The sequence below is a fragment of the Cebidichthys violaceus genome, unplaced genomic scaffold (genome assembly GCF_023349555.1).
Source record: "Cebidichthys violaceus isolate CVI_PGR_0920_01 unplaced genomic scaffold, fCebVio1.0.p SCAF_3, whole genome shotgun sequence".
NCBI lineage: Eukaryota > Metazoa > Chordata > Actinopteri > Perciformes > Stichaeidae > Cebidichthys > Cebidichthys violaceus.
The window spans coordinates 3,776,807-3,800,156 of record NW_027176483.1 but is presented as its reverse complement, the minus strand read 5'-3'; the positions used below and the strand labels follow the sequence as shown (position 1 = coordinate 3,800,156).

The following is a 23,350-nucleotide window of genomic DNA, read 5'->3' as shown; positions in this document are numbered from 1 at the left end:
GTTTCCAACTATTATAAAAAAAAACAATCCCTCCTTCCCACTAAAGGCTTTCTGCCTCTTTTCACCAAGTTGATATTATGATATGGCCAATGGTCTGGAGAGTCGCCGGATTTGTTTATCTTGCCCAACCAGACTGGCTACCTCATGTTTTACGGCTGTGGCCAAAGAAGAGAATTAAGCTATTTCACATGTGACAGCTCCGTGGGTCTGTGCTGGGTAGATAATGAGGAGGGAGAGACGAGGAAAATAAAGAGACAACAGCGTGCAGGGGAGCTAAAAACACAAATAGGGCTTTCTAGCAGGGCGCCTGCAGGGCTCGCCAAGTCAAATTTGCGTAAGACCTTTTTAGCCACATAGAATGCAAATTCAAAACCTGTTTCATGATCATACCAAAGCATGAAAACCCATGGGGACAATATGGCCTAGCCGTATATAAAAGTGGTTCCTCATGATATAATTATTTCAATCAATGCAACCCTGGACTTGCAAAAGTGGATAAAATGATTAATACATTTAAGTTCATGAGAGTTTTTTTTATCCAAAATCGACCCATTATATGACATGATGAGCTTTCAGCTACAGCTAGCTACAGTAGCTACAGCTAGCCGTAGAGAAAGCTCATCATAAGTGGGGCAGTGGGAATGAACAGCCTCCTGCACATACAATCCACTGTAGCAACAATCCCACTCATGGTTTAAGTGTTTATTGGGATTATCGGGAACAAAAACATTTTATAATTAACACTGCTTCCAATGCAAGACTTGTTAATACCTTCGAACTAAATTCAATCCTTTTTAAGACATTGAAAAACCTGCAGACACACTGTCTAGTTTCAGTCATACAGTGTGTGTGTGTGTGTGTGTGTGTGTGTGTGTGTGTGTGTGTGTGTGTGTGTGTGTGTGTGTGTGTGTGTGTGTGTGTGAGAAAAAGATTGAGGATAGTCAAGATTAATTTTGGCCACAACCCTCCGGGGAACTGAACTCAGGCATCTGCTGGATTCCTCATTCCCACAGCCCGAGGTCACCGCGGTGATGAATTCAGGAAGTGCAGCACTTCTTCTCTACGTCTTCATCTCTCTTCTATCCATTTGACACAAATTGAGAATGGAAGTCCCTCTTTAAGATATTTGTATTTGTTTACAGTGTGTGTTGCTTGCTCGTGTTTAGTGATAATGACATTTCCCCCTTCAATATAGCTGAGCTCCTTTTCAGCAAAGCCAGCGCAAAACTGCAGATCCTTCTAAGATCCAAACATTTGCAAACAGCAGTTTCAAGAGAAGTGTGTCTAATTCCAACTCATTCTCATCTGGGACCAATGTTTCAAGTCACAGCTGATTAAATCATTTCTTCCTGTTTAATCCCAAAGTGGAGGCGTCACTAAACTGGAGTTGAGCCTCTTTAGTTTGTTAGAATCAGCTGCCCCCTGTAATGTACAGGTCCAATGTATTATAAACATAACATGAGCTGATGTGGTGTGCTAGCATCAACTTTTTGGCAATGAATTTTACTATAATTGGTGAGTAATTAAGTTGAACACAATCTCCAACGATGGGAAACTTTGCTTATTGCTTCACACTCTTCTAGAGGTGTGTGAGTTTGTGTGTGAACAGTACTAGGTCAATATGTTAACGCATAGACACTGACTTTACTGCTGCAATGCAAACCACATGACACCCCATTTCTTCCTGTAAGACTTGGAACTTGCCTAAATTAAAAGGGACAAATATTTATTAAGATAATGTGCTATGGTTTGGTAAATAAAGCCACTGAAATACTGTAAGTCTGAAATCTATAAACTGCTTTAAAGTCCAAATACTGACAAGAAAACACGGTGTAGTTTTCAAATTTGCGTGATCAGAATGACTCATCAGTGTATTGTAAAATAAACTGATCTGTGAATTTGGTTCCAAGACTTTAAACTTAGGAAGAACTAACGTGACTGAGTAAGATTAGTGGATGTTATTCTCATTGGACAGACGAGTAAACAGAAACATTTTTCAACTGAGGACAAATGAGGCTTGTCACCACAAAACACTAACCATTAATGAAGGGCTGTGTGTGCGTGCGTGTGGAGGGGGCTGCAGACGTCAGAGTCAAGCACCACGGCGAACTGATGAGGCGTTTGTTTCCTGTTGATCTCTCAATAAGTAAATGAAAAAGCAGCGATAACAAATAAGGCTTCTTACTGAAACGTATTGGCTCTACAAAGTGTTGTTTTCCTGTGTTCACACCACCATGTAACCATTAACTTATGTGAAATAGGCAGAAGATGCTTGCTGACATATGCTGCCTTTAAAATTGGGTTGTCTTTACTGTGTTAGCGAGAAGAGTCCATATGGACCCCCCCCCCCTCCCCCTTGTAATTTTAGTCGTATAAAGTTGTTCTTTGTAATTTTATGTCTGAGCTATATTTTGATATTTCCAAGGGTCCTCATCTTTTACTTCTGTCATTATGCCTTTATTTTCTGTACCATACATGCTCGCCAGCTTGCTAAATTGTTAGCATTGGTGGCTTCTAAATGCCAACAGTAACCTTAACATTAGGGTTACGTTATTATCCGTGTTGCCGTTGCATAGTGGTCCCACAATGTAAGCACTTAAACACCAAGCACTTTGTATACATGACTTCCCATGTTGTGGAGCTCACAAGTTCCATTTTAAGGCAGCAGTAGAGAACTTGTAGGGTTAGCTGGTGAGCTAACAGCTAACACCCTTGCAAGTCAAAAACATGCTAGCTCTAGTCTGTCGCACTAGCTCTCTGGCCTTCCATCTCTTTTCTCTGTACTGAGTGGTACTGTTCTTCTCACGATTGTATAAAATGTCATTCAACAATAGGTTAGTGAAGAGGTAACGAGCCTTTACCCGGAGAGCTAGCTAGCTGACATATTGCTTAGCTACAGGGAGCTAACTAGCATTAATGCTGCATTCCGTTTCCCTCGTAAATCGATAGACGGAGCAGGGAATTATGTCACACCCGAGCTGATCCTGTTCCACGACATTAAGTCGAAAAACTTGATGGGGTTTGCTCCACCAGGTTAGCCATTGCTATTTTCACACAAATAAGACAGATGTGCTAATAAACAGTATAAATATTATTATTTTTAGTGTTGATGCATGGGGCAGCCATCTTGGATTTTGAGGTCGGGTTTGGTGGGGTTCATCCAACTTTCAAGTTGAAATTTCCAACTGGGAACTTCCGACCTCCCAGTTAAAAGGGAACGCGGCTTAATTGACAGTTAGCAATTCGTATTGACCGATAACAACTTTCTGTAACCATTCATCATTGTGGAGAAGTTGATACTCTGACAGAGGAAGATTAAATTAAAGTGAATGGAGCAATAAGCCTCCTCCCTGCGGCCCTCCATTCCATCAAATGTCAGCACTGTCAAGACAGCAGAAATTTCAAAGTTCCTAAAGTTGAAGTTGAGGCTACCCCACAGTTTAAATTATTAACTGTGGCAATTCCAAAGAAATTAATTCATTTTACTGCAACATTTTTTAAATGCTGGTTTAACTGGGCCTTTAGTAATGAGAAGGCAAAGTAAATACTGACAGTAGAGGAGAGGAAAGCTGAAAAGGAACGGAAGGAAAAAGACAAGAGATGTACAGAAGAGCTGAAAATACAGAGGAAAGGAAGGATTTAGAAGAGAGGAAGAAAAACTGAGGCACAGCTTCAAGAATGCATGACAGGGTCAAAAGGACTGTAATATCTGCCAGTGTTTAATGTGGGTCTAAAAGGCCTTGAAGATACACAAACATGAAAAGCCTACTGCTGAGTAAGCTAACAGTAGGTAATGGTGTTTACACCAGTCAATCAGATACACAGATAAAAACAGAGCTGGAGTTAATGTCCTGAGCTGGAATGTGCTCACAACTGATTTATGCGATCTCATATGTCCTTTTCCATGCATCTTTGGGGCTAATTGGCTACGGGACACTGAAACAAATATTTCCAATTCTTTTTTTTTTTTGTCTTACTTCAGGGATGAGGAATGTTCAAAACAGAACCACCCTCTCCTGCCTGCACAGGGAATTAGTTACCAAATGCTTAATCTGCAATCGGGCAATTTCCTCTGCTCGCTCAATATGACTTTGTGCACATCTACTACTTTTTTGACCATGACTGCAACTGTAGCACTCAAAGAAATAGGACATTAAGCTTCCCATAGCTCTAATTAAAGCTGTTAATGTAAGCCATGCAAATAAATGTTCAACAGATGTTTGTTTTTTTAAAATAGGCCCAGAGAATCGGATCTAAAACTATTATAAACTTCACTTTCACACAGATGGTGTTACAAATCCACCCTCCTGTCAGACATGTTTATTAAGAGGGATATGCTCAGCGCTGATCTTGAAGGAAAGTGTAATCAATCGCCACTAATAGCCATGTGTATTTTTCAACATTCATCTGCAAAGGGATTTATTTCATCCCTTTTCAGCTTATGTTTCATGCATTTTTATGAAAAATAGGGTGATGTTACAGTGAAATCAAAAGTTGGACTGGATATGGATACAGAATATTTGTTAAGCTGTTATATCATGATTGTGTCAACATTAACTATTACATCACAATCGTTTTGAGTAATAACGATCCCTCTGGGTCTGAGAGCGTTCTGTTCAGTTTCTGATTGTGACATTCAATTAATCCAAAACAGTCTTTAGCTCTTTTGCTACAAAACAGATGGACGCTTTCCTGTGTTTGTTTGCCCTGTAACGTTTATCTATACCGAGAAGTGTTGCAATAACTTTAAAGATGTGCCTATGATGAAAGACGTTTGGCCGATCCGACTACCAAATGAATCTCTTGGTCAAATGACGAGGGTTTTCCATTGTGCTGACTTTGATGATGCGCTCCTTCGTGACACGGGGAAAAGACCGGAGAATGCAACAGCTAACAATGTCCTCTCCTCGAAGGGAATGGCATCTCCATTGCAACCATGAGCATCTTGTCAGCGCTACCATGACTACAGCTACATTGGCAGACAACCCAGAATCCTTCTGACAGTTAAAGCTTCATTCCTGTCAGGGGAGGGAAAAGATCAGGACACTAAATGATCCCTTTGAATGTGACAAAGATGCTAAGTTTCAGTTTTGGGGGTTTCTTTTGCTGCACTGGAGCTCAATGGACAGAGCCAGAAAAACAATTAATCTGTGAGCTAACTGGTGAACGTGGTGCCAAAGAATAAATTGATGAAAACATGAGCAAATGCAGATGCCTTCGGTGACTTCTATTTTCCATTAATTCATAACAATGCAGGGATTTGGAGAGTCAACCTCCATAACCCCTTTTCCTGTTCAGGCTCGACAGGGACTGAAGCCTATCCCAGCATGCACCGAGTAAGAGGCGTGCACCCTGGACAGGTTACCAGTCTTTCACAAGGCCAAAAACATATGGACAAGACAAACACATTCACATCTACAGGCTTTTCAGATGTGAGGAAAACCATGCAGACAGAGAGATCATGCAAACTGCACACAGAACGCTTCCAGCTGTGAGGCTATACTGCTAACCACTTCTGCAACAACTACAAATATTACCAAGTATATTTGTCTAATTGTTACAAGATGTCTTATAACAATTAATATGAGATACAATCACCGAACAAGTTACATTTTTAGTGAGATATAGGAACTTGGATAATGTAGACTTTAGACAATGCATCTTGAAATAATTCTACTTTTTAGCATTACAGGCTAAATATGACAGACACCATTTCCAAATGCTAGTGAAATATAGCTCAAATTGAGTTTTCTCAGCTTATTTCAAGAACTATTTTTTATCTTGAAAGGCCAAAATATGACTTCCTATTTCAAGAAATCTTACCAAGTGAACTTTCACTTACTTATTATGTGTAAAAACACTGTATTCAATGTTATATGTTTTTATTTTAGTGCCGTTTTCCCCCCAGTGCTTTGTCATGCTTAGCAGGCTTTCAGACTGATAGCACTAACGGCTAACATGCACTTATTTGGCCACTTCAGTGCGTGCCGAATGGCTTGGCATTGCTATGATGCAAAAGTTGAGCAAGGTTCAACCTGGCACAACCCCACCGACAATGCAGTGGTCCCATTGAACAGAATGAGGAGGCTGCATTCATAGCAAGGCTATTGTCTGTCTGAACATGGCCTTAATAGCTACAGACTACCACCATGCTATCACTGACACTCCTTTGTGAAACACAGCTTTTGTTGACACAGTGATAATCTGTTGTAACTGACGTCATGGTTGGCGGTGGCGGTGTATTAGACTGCGTTGTGCACTGAAAGGTATCAATGTTTTGTCCAATTCCAGTTATTATCACGAGCGGGACAGAATATTAAAAAAAAAGTAGAATAGCTATGGCGCTAGTCTTTTCAAAATGAGCTAACTCCTCTCTTACCTCATGCCTTATTCAGTCTAATGACACTTCAGTACACAATCTGTGGTTCTCAGTGAGTGTGGGGGGGGGGGGAGTTCGTGGTAAAGGCCCAAGTTCTTGGAGACATCTGTAATCTCCTTCAGTGTGAAACAGCAGCACACTGGGCCAGCACAGACAGGAATGCGGAGGCATGTGGGATTGACAGTTTGTGTGAAGACGAGGGCCTTCGTCGAGGTTTATGAGCAAGCAAAGAGGAGAGAGAAAACGTTTGCTCTCCATAGTCACCACAGACAGCGACGAGGACCGTAGCCAACGCAATCGACATACAATCGATGTTCTGAAGGTGCCATAGCTGAGCCACTGCACGCTCCTTAAACCCTCGCCTGGTTTCACGGATCGAGCGTTTTGTCTACCTGCTGCCAGTTTTTTCCTCGTGTGTTGTAACCACCGTATGGAATGTTAATCTGCAACACGTTTGTAAGACAGGAGCATGAGGTCCTGGTCGGCACTTAATCAAACAATATTGAGAACGGTTCAAGATAAAACGCACAAAGACGTCGGTGTGCGCACGCAGGCACAATGAGACGATCACGGGGGCGTTTGGCACGCACGTTTCTTCAAAACTGGCAACTAGATATCTTTTCCTTCAAAACTGATGGAGCCTGCATATGTGGTGTTGTAATGCGTTGCCGTATGGAGGACAACTAACCTCTTGTCCAGATTAAAAGTCTGGCCGGTGGGCTGGGGAGCGTCCCAGGGGGAGCTCACTCATTCTCAAAGTGAATAATGCTGCGCTCTGGTGTGGATCACAGACGGTTTGATCCCACTATCAGCTACAGCTGAAGGGGGGGGGGGGAGATCACACTTTCTATATGATCCAAATGCCAAAAAAAACAAGTCGAGATAAAAAGGGAACAGCTATGATCTGGTGCATTTCATTTAGTAACCACGGCACATTAGTCATGACTTGTTCCTCTTGGTTTTATAGGCAATTATTCCTGTGTGGCCTTTTCTAGCTAACCCACAACTCAAAGTTCAATTTAATCTTCATTTTTTTTGGGGGGAGGGGGTTATCCACAAGAATCCAAACTCAACTGTTTGCCTTACTCTCCTCAACGTGTCATTCTGGGGACACAGGTGATGCAGATCCAGATCGCATGCCGAGCCAACGCCTCACATTTCATCACCAGATCAGATCAGACTGATACCCAATCCGTGGGGCGGGGCGGTTTCACTCTATTGTGAGCTCTTTTGTGTTTAGTCAAAGCTTCGTGAGGCGGTTTTGTCTCTGATTAGAGTCCCGGTTGTTGCCAGGTACAAAATCGACAGAACATGATATCTGGCTTTACTCTCACGGTACCTTACGCGTTGCCACTGCTGCCAATGTAACCTCAGTGGTTTCACATTTAATATTCAAGACCGGCTTGCTACCAGACCAGCACAGCTCAGTTTATGATTATGTACAATAACACAAAAGAGACAGTACAGTACATTTCAAAGATTACCAACAACTAATTGTTCCAAATCTGCCTTCTCACACTAAAACCTCACAGGCCCTTTATTCTATAACAATGCAACGTAATTAACCCGGTCCCTGGTATTCAAATGAGATCAAGGTCTTAGGGGTAAGTTTTGGCAGAGGTTCAAAGTACAGCAGAGCGCTGTCAGGAGTCCAAGTCTCTGGACCAGACCAGATTTACTTTCTCAATCATTGAAACCAGGGCTGATGGTAGATTGAGCAACAACAGAGACCAAAAGATACTTAAAATCAGTTGAGTAAAAGCCAAAACAGGACAGAGAAAATGGGAGAAAGAGATAGTAAGGAACAGACGCTGACTTTTTCTTTTTTTTTCTGACAAAATCTTCTCCTCCCAAGATCCCTTTTATCAAGGCCACATGCAGTCCCTGCCCAACACCACGTCTCAAAGACATTCCTGAAGTTCACATGCTCACCAGGATCACAGTTAAAAAACCTCCTGAGCTCCTATAGAACTCAGTGAAAGGGCAAAGTCAGGCAGGAAAGAAGCAACGAGGACACGAAGGGGAGGAGTAGTGCACCGGAAAAAGGTTGACCTCAGTCCTGTGTGTTCTGAGTGTTGCCACAGCTGTATCTGGTTCAGCAGAACACAAGTCACATCAAGGGGAGTTATTGGGCCGGCAGGGAAGACTCGGCGGAGGGAAAAGGTCTCTGCATTCACAAAAACACTGCTTCACAACCTCCTTGCCTACAGTAGTTGTTGTCTCTTGGCTAAGGTTGAGTACCGTTTATACCGTTTCCAATACAACCTACAATACACCTGAGTCTCAGTACAGACTACAAAATCATACTTTTGTTTAAATGCCTTGCTATGAGGAATACAAGAATGTTATACAAATCTCCTTTTTCATTAACAAAAGAAACCAAGCTTCTCATATGTTGAATGTTGTCTAACGCAACCAGATGTACAAAAACTTTACGTGCCTAAAACAACAAGATTTCAATCACAAACTATTTCATGAAAGAGCAAGTAATTAATCGTTGGCATTTGTTGCTGACATTTTATATCAAAATAACCACAAAACCAGACGGCAACCTCCAGTTCTGACAAGTGAAGCTCATGTGGAAGTGCCTTAAATTTGCATTCTTTCTAATGGCCAGCAGGGGGCGACTCCTCTGGTTGCAAAAATAAGTCTATAATAAGGAAATGACGCCTTCTAACTTCATTTATTACCTCCCGCTGCCACAGTGTTGTCCAGTCTGGGAGTTGTCCTTGCTTTTCAAAGGCTTCCACAGTGTTGTCTGTTCATGACAGTTAATTGTTACATTTTGGTGGCCTGAAAATATCTTATTCAGCGTTCAGTTGTACTTAGCTCCACCTTCTTGTGTCACTTCTGGTTGCAAAACGGCAACGGGAAGGCCAAACCCAAGATGGCGACGACCAAAATGCCAAACTCACTGCGCGTTCCGATACTCTTACTACCATACTTTTTAGTATGCCAGATAAATATGAAGTATGTCCCAATACATCGTTTTTTAAAAGCATATTTTGCAGTATGCTAGCCAGCCTGATTTTCTGGCTCTTCTGACCCACAATCCTCTGCAAGAGGGTCAAAGTTAAAGGTGCGCTGTTATGACGAAGTAGTGTGTCCCAATTGAATGCATACTGCATGCAACAGAACGTACTTAGTTAGGACAGCTTCAGTATGTACTAAAAGTACAAAGAAACAGTATGCGATTTGAAATGCAGTGTCAAGGCTTCAAAAACCGTAGCCCACAAAGCAATGGGTGACATCACTGTGACTACATCCACCCCTTATATACAGTCTATGGACCAAATGAATGAATTAATGCCAACATTCAGGGAGACATCAAGGTTCAATACACAGCCCTACTCTTGGCAAGTGAAGTCTACAATAGAATACAGCTAAACTGCAAAAACAAAAATATGTCAAGCAATGCATGTATAAAAAGTATGTTGACAGAATTTGCCACAATGTTATTAAACTCAAGGTAAGTTATCCTCCAAAATATTAGATGCTGCAAACAATTACTCTGTAATTTGTTTTATTGGCAAGAAGCACACGTTTGTCCAACACCTGGTCATCTTCCCAAAAAATAATTCTCATCAAAAATAAATCCCGTGGGGATATTAAAAATGCCAAACATGATTGCAGAAGAACATTGAAATGAATGTGTATACTTCCTCTGTTTTCCTTTCCTCCTAAGTTTGATCAGCCAACATTAAGCACCATAAGCTTGACTGTGGTGAACTGAGTGAGAGTGTGGGTTACTGAACTTTTCATTCGAAAGAGGAAGAACATGTTATTTTTTCTGTAAAAAGGTTTCAGGTCAGTCGGCCAAAATTACACATAGACATATTTTCCTACATACCCCCCCCCCCCCCCCCCCCCCCCCCCCCCCCACCCGGTGGTACATTTTGGGGGTATCCACCTTTATCAACCCAATGTAAATGGGGGTGAATGGAATTTCCTCTGTGGCGCTCCGAGCATTTAAAAGTTATATTTCAGAGCCAGATTTCTCAAAACTTTTGGCATGTGAAACCGAAACTATCCGGTTTCACCGCCAGGGTTCAATAGTAACATCATTGATTTTGTGATTTGGGTGTACTGACCATTTAACATCATTCAGGTGGCTTTGTTTTCCACATTATTTCGTGGGTGGAGTGACTAAATGAAACTAGCCGAATTGCATCACAAAAAAATGACCTCTGTGATAATGATTGCCAGCTGTTTGAAGGAACGATGATAACATTTACCGACAGCACATTTCCTCCCTGGCAGCAGTACTTTCCTTCCAACAGCTGATACAGTTATTTGTTTGAGAGCTGACACAGAATGCTGATATACCCGTTCTCCCACTGTCTTGGACCAACATCTAACAGGACTCGCAGGAGAAAAACCGCCGAGTTGCCGTGCAGAACTGAGCACAACTAATTATGGAAATCAGCCGTCACAAACACAACTGTCACGGAGAATTCAAATCAGGAATTTTGAGTTACAGCGACAGGAAAATGGTCACTGATTAACCACAATTATGCTCGTACATGAGCAAGGGTGTCACCAGCATACAATTTTGAAAAAGGATTAGTACATAAATGCTACTTAAATTTGAAATACAGAGCATTTAGCAGCAAACTATAATTTGCTATGTGACGATATAGCGGTGTTATGTCTACCTGAGCTGTAAAATGACGTCGCTTTCCCTCTGTGTGTGTTGTAATCCGAGCTTCTCTGTGCTTTGTTTACGTTGCCGGTCCGGCTGCGCCTGCATGTGAGTCCCAGTGTGTGTGTGTGTGTGTGCCCCGCTCTGCACTGCGCTCATACGGCGGTTACTGCTGATGGCCCGATGGCGGCGTCACGGAAGCGGCCATCTGCTTAGCTGTTAGCGCTGTTAGCTAATAGCCGCCGCCATGTTGAAAGCCGTGTCGAGGCGATCTCCTAATCATAGATACGTTCTGAATATGGAGTTCAGCATCTTTAAGATGAAATAATAAATAAATAAAATGATAAAAGGTCACTTATCCATAAGCCACTCCCTGCCCATGTCACCCAGGTGTCCCTGCCACATCATGGCGGTTGGTTTGTAATATTACACTCCAACAAAGCTCTCGTCTATTTGTCTCATCAAACATTGAACAGAACCAAGAGAGCAAGAAAAGGAGTATGGAAAGTGAGTAAAGCGTGTGTGTGTGTGTGTGTGTATATGTTTGTGTGTGTGTGTGTGTGTGTGTGTGTGTGTGTGTGTGTGTGTGTGTGTGTGTGGGTGAGGGTCAAGGAGTTGGAGCAAGTGACCTCAGATGTTGCTGGCAATCTGTCTGCATATGTGTGTGTGTGTGTGTGTGTGTGTGTGTGTGTGTGTGTGTGTGTGAGATGATGGGAGAAATTTTGACCTGACCTGTCATCCCTAACAAAATAAATATCACAAAACGTGATCACCGGCCATCAGCTCAGTTTGTTCCCATGAACAGAAACTTTGCGTATTGTTCGTAACAATTATTGAAGCCTTTGCAACTCTCACAGCTGCTGCTCGTCTCAACTGAAGGATGCTACAGCACTTTAGGTCCAATAATAATCTGCTTGGCTCCTCTGATGAATTCTAATCGCTGTGACATGAAGAGCCCATTATGCGGCCGGGTGGCCAGGGGCTAAAAAGTTACTGTTTAGTCATTTCAGTATGGTAATAGGAAGGTGTCTTTGGACATTCTGTTCAAACACGAATGAAGCAGCAGGAATTAAAATCAGATGGGAGGCCGAGGATACATCCAAACATCTGTGTTGATCATGGATGTAATCATCATTAACATTTTGAAGTATGGTTACATTTATAGTTTGCGTGCAGAAGGACATCAGAGAACTCTCTCACAGATCAAAACTACTCATGGATGATTTTTACCTTTTTGTAGATGAATGATGTCGGGGAAGTTGGCGAGCAGGCCTTGGTAGAGCGACAGCTTGTCCAGCATGTGGAAGAGGTCGTACTTAGGTTGCTCTGCAAACATCTCTCCAATGTTCTCGTAGGTGCGGCCTGTATGGGAGATGGCTTTGTTGAGGGCCTCCGAGCTGTGGGGGGGGTCCAGCATGAACGCCTGGCTGATGGACTGGAAAGAATTTCCCAGCCGCTGGAACTCCTTCCTGAACCCGCCCAGGTGCTTGCGCACCAGCTCCGAGGCAACGTGCGTCAGCTGCATCACGCTGTCGTCCATTTTCTTGGCGAAGGCCTTGAAGGTGTCGATCCGCTCCTCGACATCCTGAAGGTCCTGGTGCTCGTTGGGGATCTGCAGGGTCAGCATGAAATGGGCACCCACCATCTCGTCCTTCTCCGCCCGCCTCTTGCCCAGTTTCCACTGCTTGTCGTCGGCGCACATCAGAAAGTGCTCGAAGCCCTCGTACTGGGAGAGGACCGGGTGGCTGGTCATGTGGTTCATCCACAGTATCAGCCGTCGCTTGCGCTTCTCGATGAAGTCCTCCTCAAATCGCCCCGTGGCCTGCTTCTCGGGCAGGTGAGGCACGGAGATCACAGTGAACTTGTGCAGTAAGCGGTTGTACAGCCAGTCGAAGTGTTTGTAGCGCCTGTAGACGGGACGCCCCGTGTGGCTCGGCGTGACCCGGTACGAAATGTACGTCTTGATGCCCTTGAACTTTGTCTGTTTTGTGGGGTCCTCGATGGAGCAGGAGAAAGGCTGCGGGCTCTCCTTCCACAGGGGCCCCACGGGGTCCATCTCGATGGTGTACGACTCCGCTATCTTCGCCATCATGGGCACGTCACCCAACACGAACGCTTCCACCCCCGAGCGGACGAAGCTGGAGAACCTGTTCAGGTTCCGGCCCACCATGCTGCCCTTCCTGGAGCTGGAGATGCTGTCCTGTCTCTCCATGTGTGGTTTGGCCCGGTAGTGCACGTTGGGGTTGTTGGACAGCGGGCTCTGATGGGAATGCCCGTTGGCCCCGGGGCTCCTGGTGTGGTCCCCGTCGTCCACCACCGTGGATCTGTCGTCCCAGTCGTCCCAGTCGTCGTCGTCGTCATCGTCGTCGTTGAAACTCCGCTGCAAATGCAGAGGTGTGTTCGGGGTTGAGGGGAAATAGGAGGAGTCGTTTCCTAGAGATCCCGCCGGGCTTATGGAGCAGTCGGTCACGTTCGAGTTCGAGCGTGTGCGAATCACTTCCACATAGGACGCGGGGAAGAGACCCTTCTCCCCGCGGCTGTTCTCCCCCTGAAACCAGCCGTCCACCGAGTTCTCGTCAAAGATAACCAGTTCCTCGTTCTCCTGGATGCTGATCTCCTCTTTGTTTTCACTCAGAAAAGTGTAGAGTGCTTTGGCTTTCACTGACATCTTGATACTCCAGTGGGTCCTAAAGCAAGCAACAACAACAAAAAAATCTACATGCACATAGTGCCTAGTTTATATCGATGCTGCTGTCTTGATGCATGCCGTGTTGGAAACATCTGACACTAGCTCACTGTAATATTTAAACTCATCTCAAATTACATGGCAGCTGTTGCATCAGGTGTGCAACAGCACAGTATAACTCATGTAAAGTTAATGATCTGACACTTAGTAAACACAGGAGAATTTAACAGTTACGTAAAACTATTACTTCTATCCGCTCCCCCCAAAAAAAAGTCTAAAATAGACCGACTGTGACTACTCGCATCCTCAGCCCATTGAGGCTATCAGTCCATTGTCTTCCTGCCTATTACACTTAAAAGTCGTTCAACTTTAGGCTATAAATGCTCCATAACACTGTGACTTCCTCATAACAGAAGGAATCTCTTCCTCATTTTACATCACAAACACAACAGGTTGAAACACACACAAAAAAAACTGGTTTCACCAGCTCCTCCAAATAAAGCACCGTCGGTGGTTTTAATCCTCAGAAACAGGACTTGCAGCCTCGCGTGGTATCGGACACTTATTACGGAGCCTAAAAGTGATCCTTGATGAAAATATCTTCAGGACAAAGTGGCCCGGCGTGAAGGAAAACAGAGGGATGAGGATCCCTGTGCATCGTGAGTCTGCTCCGCATTCCCTCGGACTGAAACTTGCTGAGTTTTCCTTGTAAACAGGTCCCTGCGCATCTTCAGTCGATCCTTTGAATTCAACCCCCCCCCACCCTCCAACCCCCCCCCCCCAAAAAAGCAAAAACAGCAACTAAACAATCTCCTGATGCATATTATCAACACAGACCACGGGTCAGTATTGTTTCTTTGGGTTTATTCCTGTGCGCGCTGCAACAAAGTAACTCTTTCCATGACGTTAGGCTTGGACAATTGGAGGCAACTTCGTCGTCTTTTTTTTTCATCAGCTCCTTTATATTCTTTGTAGAGGAGAAACTGGCTCAACGTCGCCCCCAACAGGGGGAACAGATTATAACCTTCTACACAGATTCCAGCAGGCTTCAAATGATGTTGATGATAAAGTTGTTGTTACTTACTACCATTATGGTCCGTGCACAAAGTATAATTCATTTGCCATAGTATGTCTTCTTACACACTGCAAATATGCATTTTATACACATATCTAAGTACTTCCATTTCATGCACCTTTATACTTCAGCGGGAAATTGCACTTTTTATTTATTTTTCATTTATTTGACAGCGTCAGTTACTTTGCAGATTTAGATAATTGATACAAAATATAAATCAATTAATTAATTATTCTATATTAGAACAGGTTAAGCTACCCAGCAATATACAAAGCGGAGTGCTTTTACTATTGGTACTTTAACTACATGCTTTAGTACTTTTACTTAGGTAAGAGTTTAAATACAGGACTTTTACGAGATTATTTATACACAATAGTATTGTTACTTTTACTTCAGTTAAAGATCTGCGTATCTCTTCGACCACTTAATGCATCTATGAAGTGCAGAAGTTTGCTCCGTAAAACTCCGGGTTAGTTTTCACTATTTAGTCGGCCAACTAGAAGTCTCCGTTGGTGGGAAAGATGACAGCGTGACGTCTCAGCAGCAGCCTCCCTGAATGTCCAAGGTATCTATTTAGCTAATGATATTATTAATGCTAATATCTGACCAAAGCTGCTGTCAATGTAGTTAGTTAGTTAGTTAGTTTGGGCCTGATACTTATGTGTAGCTAGTAGACATTTAAAGCAGTAACGTAACGCTCTACGTTCAGTGTTGCTCACGACTGGTCCGGCTAACTGTATGCTATCAGGATTAGCACAGTGCTAGCTTCTACAGTGCTAGCTGCTAGCATGTTTGGCACAGTGCTAGCTTCAAGCAAGTTTAGCACAGTGCTAGCTGCTGGCAGGTTTAGCACAGTGCTAGCTGCTAGCAGGTTTAGCACAGTGCTAGTTTCTAGCAGGATTAGCACAGTGCTAGCTGCTAACGTGACTGGCTATACGTAGCAGTCCCCGGGCTTTTTGAAAAATCTTGTATCACCCGTCTGAGTAGACCTGTGTCGTCTGTGCGGATTTATTATGGCTACATGTGCAAATATTACAGTGATGACAACACAACGTTATATTGTGTTGTAGCACCAGCTAACGTTATTTGTAGCTTCTCTTTACTTTTAATGGAGCAATAACTCCCATTTGTGGAGCCACATGTCGAGGGTGCAGACATGATACATGTAGAAACTCTACATAATCTGATGTTGACAATGGCTGTCCATTAATGTGTTTATACTCTTACTGTAGCTGTGTTATTGTTACTGTCACAATATAATAATAATGATGGTACTAAAGCCTATTTTGATAATCAATCAAAATTTGTTTAGGTCATTTGTGAAGCTTTTATTGTTTGAGCTTCTTAAAAGGAAGGATTCTGAGGCTTTTGGCAAAACAAGCAATTTGAATAAATCACCTTGGACTTTTTCTGACTTTATTTTTAGACAAATATGAAAGATAATCGTCAGATCAATGTGTGATTAAAATAATCGTTGGATGCAGCTATAATCTATGCATATGGTTCATCTGTGGAATTGAACTAGCTAAAATACTATAATACGGCAAAATTATCTTTCTAAAAGTAATAAACGATAATAAGCTGTTACTTTTTACGTCAGTGTGAAAAGCTGTCAGAGTCACAGAAGAGCTGAACTGCCAGAATACTGAACGTGTCAGCAGTAAATGACGGCTGCACCTCAGAAAGGAACGTAAATTCATCATAGATTGATTTTTTTTTTTTTAAATCCTTATTGCATTTATTTCAACAGAGCCCCCATGGATGACCTCACCCGAGCCCTCTCGGCCAGCTTCGCTGTGTCCAAGGAGCCCAACAGCACCGCCGCCGCCCACCCTCGGCTGGCCCAGTACAAGAGCAAGTTCAGCGTGCTGGAGCAGAGCGAGCGGCGGCGGCGCTTCCTTGACCTGCAGAAAAGGTAGAGATCGTAATTAGTTCACAGTATGGAGCGTGTCTCTTCTTGCTTAGATGTTCTCCAATCTAGAGTCACAGACAAGCTGCATACTTAGGACTACAGTACCAGTCGGATACATCCAAGACGCGCTAATGCTCTAGAAAGTACTTTTAAAGATGGCTTCCTCCCAGCTTTACATACTTGGTGAACTTAAGAATGTTAATGGTAATCGCATACAGGTGCTCTCTGGATCCTTAAGGTGTACTGTGCTTATTGAATCTTGTGAAGGGCTCATTGCATGAGAGTATGGTCTCTAAAAAATAGTATAAAACGCCTTTCTTCTACGTGCCAAAATGTGTTTGAAATGACTCGTCAGGATCGACACGTCTTCATCAGGGCGTGCAGTTTTGCTTCGATGTTTAGAGCGACTACCGTTGCCGTACGTACAGGTTAATCGCGCGGATGTTTTCATCCTCAGCAAACGGTTAAACTACGTCAACCACGCGCGGCGTCTGGCCGATGGGGACTGGACGGGGGCAGACAGCGATGGAGAGGAGGACATGGAGAAAAAAGAGGAGGGCGAACAGGAGAAAGACGGCCACACGGAGGAAGAGGGGATGGAGATTGAGAAGAGGAAGCTGCCCAAGCATTATGCGAACCAGGTCGGATGTTTGATGTGATGTCACCCAGAGATGTTATTCATGTGTAAACGACAGCATATGTGCTCTTCTGCTGCGTTCTTCATCTGGGCCAGCAGAGGGCGCAAGGAGTCTCTAGAATGACGGCCTATCAAACTGTTTTTGACTACAGTGTTGATGAAGATGAAACGCTGCTTTGCTGTTAACAGAGTTTGTCTTCCTCCTTCAGCTCATGCTGTCAGAGTGGCTGGTGGATGTGCCGTCAGAACTGGACACTGATTGGATGATGGTGGTCTGTCCTGTGGGGAAACGATCTCTCATTGTTGCCTCCAAGGTGAGAACCCGTCACCGCCTTTCTGTTGTTTCACAGGATGTCTTACTGCTGTAATTTATTTATTTTTTTGATCAATTCGGCGAGAAGGAAGATGATTATTTTAAGGCACAACATTGATAAGCCGCCACATTTACTACCAATCACAAAAAGCTGCTCGTTATTGGCTTTTGAACTAGTTTCCATCTCCTCTCTTCTTCTTTTTTTCTTTTTTTTTTTTTTTTTTGATGTCTCATCTTCCAGCCCTGATCAAAAGTCTGTCCACTTCCCAAATGTGATTAACATGAATGTAGCAAGGCTTAATGTAATCATTGGGAGTGCAATCACGTGGAACGTTTCACATGCTACACGTCACCCAGTATATTAAATTCAGCCTCATACTGTAAAGCTTCTTCTCAGCTGTCGAGGTCACCGGATGTTTTGTAGTCATGAATTTTGTCACGCGTCCAATTTGGAACTGGTTGAAAATTACTAAAAATATCCTCTTTTAAGTTAACGACTCAACTTGTGTCACGTAAAACTAAAAGGGTCCCTCTGCTTTAAGACGACAAGGAGCGTGTGTGACGGGGAGTAGCCTGTTAAGTTAGTGTGTGTGTGTGTGTGTGTGTGTGTGTGTGTGTGTGTGTGTGTGTGTGTGTGTGTGTGTGTGTGTGTGTGTGTGTGTGTGTGTGTGTGTGTGTGTGTGCGTGCGCGCGCACACACACACACAGTTTAGGCTGCTGGAGAATAAACGCTACGAGCCGAGGCCGTTTGTCAAAGTGAATGAGGTTAGTCGGGCTCACTTAAGGTGGCCTGACCTTTTTTTTAAGGTGGACCAACTATTCTCATTTTAGTGACGTCTAAAAAAAAAAAAAGAAAAAACTTTGCTGGTGGGAAAACTGACGTTATGGTTTTCAGAACATTATTACACTATGAGCTTTGATTTCATTTAAGTTATTACATGATGCACAGTTATTACATTGTGAGTCGCTACACATGAACAGCAGCTGTCGTTGACCTTTTCTAGCTTGAATCAATATTTTGAGAGGATTGTTGTACACTCAGCATTTACTGCTTGTAAATGTAACTCTTGTCTTCCTGGTTGCCCGGGGAGAAGCGGTGCGTCTTGTTCCCGTGAGTAAGATGAGCCACCTTGTGTGAGCGATCAAATTCATAATGTGGGCGAACAGTTGGGAACAATCTTCCCGATCATTGTGACGGAGTTATCGGTAATTCTGAAGTGATTTCATGTTGATACTCTGCGATCATAGGACCATGTTGATCAAAAGACAATAATACAGATGCATTCATTCAGCCATAACTACAAGAACGTGACGAAAAAAGAACAAAGGGTTTGGTCGTGACGCCCAAGAAGTGTTGAGACAATATAAAACAGGAAGTGATAGAAGCACGTTGTGCTGACCACGTCGTGTCTCACCGTTCATTATATTGCAATACAGGAACAAAAAGATGGATGAGACAGAAAAGAGATGGCTAATATATCGCTGGAAAGACGTACATGCTTGCTTTATGAAATACTTGTGCTGTAATTTCTTTGCCTGTTCTGCAGCTTTCCTGGTGTCGAGCCCACAGCAACAGGATTCATTTAGATTAGTTAATGACTTGATAATAAATAATGAAACAAAATGCCATTCTCTATTTTTTATTTTTTATTTTTCAGAGGCCGCAGCTATTTCTCCATTATGCTTGTTTTGTCTAACGGTGTAAAACATAAGATATTAATTTAAGAGTCATACATGACAAAGAAAAACAGCAAATCATCTCATGTGAGAAAATCGAATATTTGAGGTTTTGTTTTGTTTTTTTGCTTAAAAATGTATCTAAATAGTTGCCGATTCATTTTCTGTCAATCAACTGACGTCGGCAGGATACGGATGTGAAGTTGATCTTTCCGACGTCATGACCTACTTAGCTACTAGAGGAGCTATTGTTGACTCATCTAAGGACCCGAGTCATCGGCAGACACACTTTTTTATCTTCATTCATAGAACTCCTCTAACCCCAGAAAACGTCAATTTATGAATCTGAACTCTTCTTCACTTTGTGATCTCTGCCCAGACAATCAGATTAGCTCATTTTAATCACATCTGTTGAGGCTGCAGAGAAGATGCTAAACGTTGATATACCTCGCTCTTTTATTTTACTTCTTACCGATAAATCAACTCTAGCGCTGGCTTCTTGCAGAGATGAATAATGTCCGCTGGCCTGACTGCTGCCATGTTGGTCCTTCACAACCTCACAGTGGATTAATACTCGCCTTGAGATCAGGAATATGAGGGCTTCTGTAGCCGGAACAAACCCAGAGGTACTAAGTCATGTTGAGTTGTTTCACTTTACTTGGAAATAAAGCTTTGGAACCCACAGTGGAACATTGTTTGCTGTTGTGTGGTTTGTTTCACAATCGTTAACCGTTGTTAAAGAGACGATTAATCTGATTCACAGATTGTAATCTGAGGAGATTGCCTTCCCTTGAGTTCCTTTGAAACAATTGACCTTTTGTTGGTTTTTTTTGCTTGTGGCCCTCTAACAACCGCACCAACAATGTTGTGAATTTAAAAAAAAAAATTGTCCATCGTGGCAAACAGATTTTGGAACCTTTTTGGGTTTGAATTTACACCGTCGCCATCTTGTCAGTTGTTGGGGTGGAAAAAACAAAAAATCCAAATTTGGGAGATGAGTTGGAGCCGGGGTGAGAAGCCTCATCATCGGTACATAAATAACACTCGGCTCTCAATAACTTCTTGATGAAGATGAACTTGTTTGAACTTTTTTGGGGGTTTTCCTTTTTTACCTTTTTACGACATTGTGTGTGTTTTTCCTGTGGTAGTGTTACATTGCTTCAGGTACCTCGTGTTGTACTCTCTTTGTGTTTTCACGAGTAATGAAAAGGCTCGAGGGTTTAGGCTTAGCGTGAGATGACTGGGAGCTCTGCTGCAGCGTGCCTGTCCAGTCATACTGGCCTCCCTCGGCACACACCGGAGTCACTCCACACCCTTTTGATGCATCCATCTCGTCATAGCGACGGTCATCTGGATCCTCACTCGGTGTTTTCAGATCTTGACCTCATTCACTGCAAATCTTTTTTAACACCTTGGCGCAGCGCTCTTCACGACACCGATGGTTTGAGGATAACTGAATGAGACGAGTTTCATCACAATCGTTTGTTACGGTTACACAGCGTGACTCTTTTTTTTTTTTTTTTTATCTTCAAAGTTCCTGCGCATTTCTGTGGGAACTTCAGGCACTAATGCAACAATCTGATTCATAAAATGTCCTTATACATGACGGTATATTTCTAATAAAGCTGGGCAGTAATTCAGAAGTAATGTCCTCATCAAATGTCTTCTTGTTTTCCTGGAGGGCTCCACTGCGGCGTACACTAAGAGCGGCTACTGCGTGAACCGTTTCCCCTCCCTGCTGCCCGGCGGGAACCGACACAACTCGGCCATGGGGAAAGGTAGGGGGCTTTTTAGAAGGGGGGGGGGGTGGGAATCACGGGTTTTGAACCAAAAATATGACCGAACTTTGGGTAAATGATGATGAAATATGTAGATTTTACAGCTCATTTTGTACTACGAGGTGCCTTTTTTATTTAGTAAATAAGATAGTAAGGGATTATAATTAAGTTTCATTGTGGTGTATTCTGTGTATCCATAAATGGCCATTTTTGTGCGTTCCCCCGTGCAGACTACACCATCCTGGACTGCATTTACAGCGAGGTGGACAGAACGTACTACATCCTGGACGTCATGTGCTGGAGAGGCCACCCGGTCTACGACTGCCCGGTAAGACTGCCGTCTAATTCTCCAGCAAGCAATCCAGGAATGCTTGTCTAATTGCTTATGTAGCAGAGTCTGGGCCACAGATGTGCTGCTCTTTTTCTTTTTTTGCCACGTCGTTGCCCATCTTATTGGCTCGGTATGCAAAAAGGAGCTTTTTTTTGTGTGTGTGTTTTTGTTTGTTTACAGTACTTGTTTCTCGTCAACAGACTGAGTTCCGTTTCTACTGGCTCCAGTCCAAAGTGCAGGAGACGGACGGCCTATCAGAAATCGCCAAGCGCAACCCTGTGAGTAACAGGAAGAGAGCCGCTTCACTTCATGCCCCATTTTGTCCTTCCTCGCTGCTATTTCTGATAGTTCAACATGTTGATTCAATCTTGGCTTTCTGCATGTTGTGCTTGCTGCACCTTATTTTCCACATGTGGGATAAATAAAGTCCTGAACTTGGACCTTGAGACAAACGTCCATTACCGTCCTCGGTACTATTTGTGATTCTTGCACACAAATCTAGATGATTATGGGGCTTCAAGGAAGCCTCAGCGAACTCTTGAGTTCCACCTCTTAATCTGTGTGTGTGTGTGTGTGTGTGTGTGTGTGTGTGTTTTTGCGTGGTACGGCCAAGCAGGAGCTAAATCAGGCTTCGTCTTTTGAGGAGTGAGCTCACCGGTGGAAAGCATGTTTCTCACATTAGACAAGAAGACAAACTGTGTTGGGGAACTAACAACGCGGCGCTCTGGTTTTGTTTGGTCCAACAGTTCCGGTTTGTGAGCCTCCAGAGCATCGAGTGCACAGCAGAGCTGATTCACAAAGCCTTGGCTGCGGAGTACAGCTTCAGCGTAAGAGAACTTCTCTTTTCCTTCAACTCTTGAACTCTTACTGCGAGTCCGAGAGTCCGATATCGTGTTTTGATTAGTTTTAATTCTGAGTTTCCTGCCGCAGGTGGACGGTCTGCTCTTCTACCACCGGCAGACCCACTACACCCCCGGCAGCACCCCTCTGGTGGGCTGGCTTCGCCCCTACATGGTCACCGACATCCTGGGCATAGAGGTCCCCGTAGGACCCCTCACCGCCAAGCCCGAGTACGCCAGCCAGCAGCTGCAGCAGATCCTGGAACACAAAAAACCATCAAGTGAGGTCCGCCCGGCCAACAGCAGCGGAGGCTACGAGTTGGAGTACCTGTCCACGCCGAGCCAGGACGGCGGGGACGCTGTGAACTTCTTGAACCAGAAGCCGATACGGGAAGCCACCATGGAGATCTGAGTGGGAGGCTTAACGAGATGCAAATTGCTAACTGTGTGTTTCTGAGTGGTGGCGGCCCACATATGGCTCTTTAGAATGTCTGCTGAATGGGGGTTTTTTTTTTGCAGATCTGGCCAATTGTAAAGCATGGCTAATTCTAATCCGGCGCTGCTCGGGACACCCTCAGAGTGCAGATTAGCAGAGCTATGCCTTTTATATGCGGGGTTTTTTTAAACTCTGCCATTTACATCTTGTACCTGTTGCAGAACTCTGAAACAGGTCAGCGTCTTTCAGAGTAATTGCACAGTATTTAGCCACTAAAGCGACTTGGTCTGTTGCACAGCTCCCTTTCATAACAGCATCGCATACGATCACAAAATGGGACCAGAGGTTTCTTGTGTTACTGCGCAGCGCAGCGGTAAATGTTGTGAAGCGCTATATTTTGCCGCTCTGCACTTAAAACGAATAATGCAGAAGAAACCTCCTCGCTGTTGACAGTTGTTGGCAGACTACAGCTGTCATCGCTGCGGACCCACCGCGTTGTGGAAGGTGAGGCGGCGCCAACTGGACGCACCGATCAATGCAGAGTGGCCGCAGTGACGTGGACTTTTACAGTTTGTTCAATTTAAAAATTGTTTAGAAGATGTTTTAAAGCGTGTGTTTCTAAATAAATGTTTTTTTATTAGCCTG

The 23,350-nt window shown here is 43.6% G+C and overlaps 2 protein-coding genes across 3 annotated transcripts in view; one reads left to right on the top strand and one right to left on the bottom strand.

The window, feature by feature from the left end:
• The window catches only part of snx33 (sorting nexin 33), a 19,515-nt gene extending 5,061 nt beyond the window's left edge, over positions 1-14,454 (bottom strand). Inside the window, exon 1 of the mRNA XM_068722575.1 lies at positions 12,252-14,454. Coding sequence (XP_068578676.1) covers positions 12,252-13,689 — 1,438 coding nt within the window. The 5' untranslated portion in view covers positions 13,690-14,454. The remainder of the gene's footprint in view (positions 1-12,251) is intronic.
• On the top strand, positions 14,282-23,350 carry snupn (snurportin 1). 2 transcript variants are annotated; one of them, XM_068722577.1, is made up of 9 exons: positions 14,282-14,366; positions 16,533-16,697; positions 17,152-17,335; positions 17,541-17,645; positions 21,003-21,099; positions 21,330-21,427; positions 21,631-21,708; positions 22,177-22,257; positions 22,361-23,350. In XM_068722577.1, the coding sequence occupies exons 2-9, from the start codon at positions 16,540-16,542 to the stop codon at positions 22,679-22,681; spliced, it is 1,122 nt and encodes a 373-aa protein (XP_068578678.1). In that variant the 5' UTR covers positions 14,282-14,366; positions 16,533-16,539; the 3' UTR covers positions 22,682-23,350. The 2 variants fall into 2 exon arrangements, with proteins under 2 accessions (XP_068578678.1, XP_068578677.1); XM_068722576.1 differs by lacking the exon at positions 14,282-14,366 and adding an exon at positions 15,297-15,347.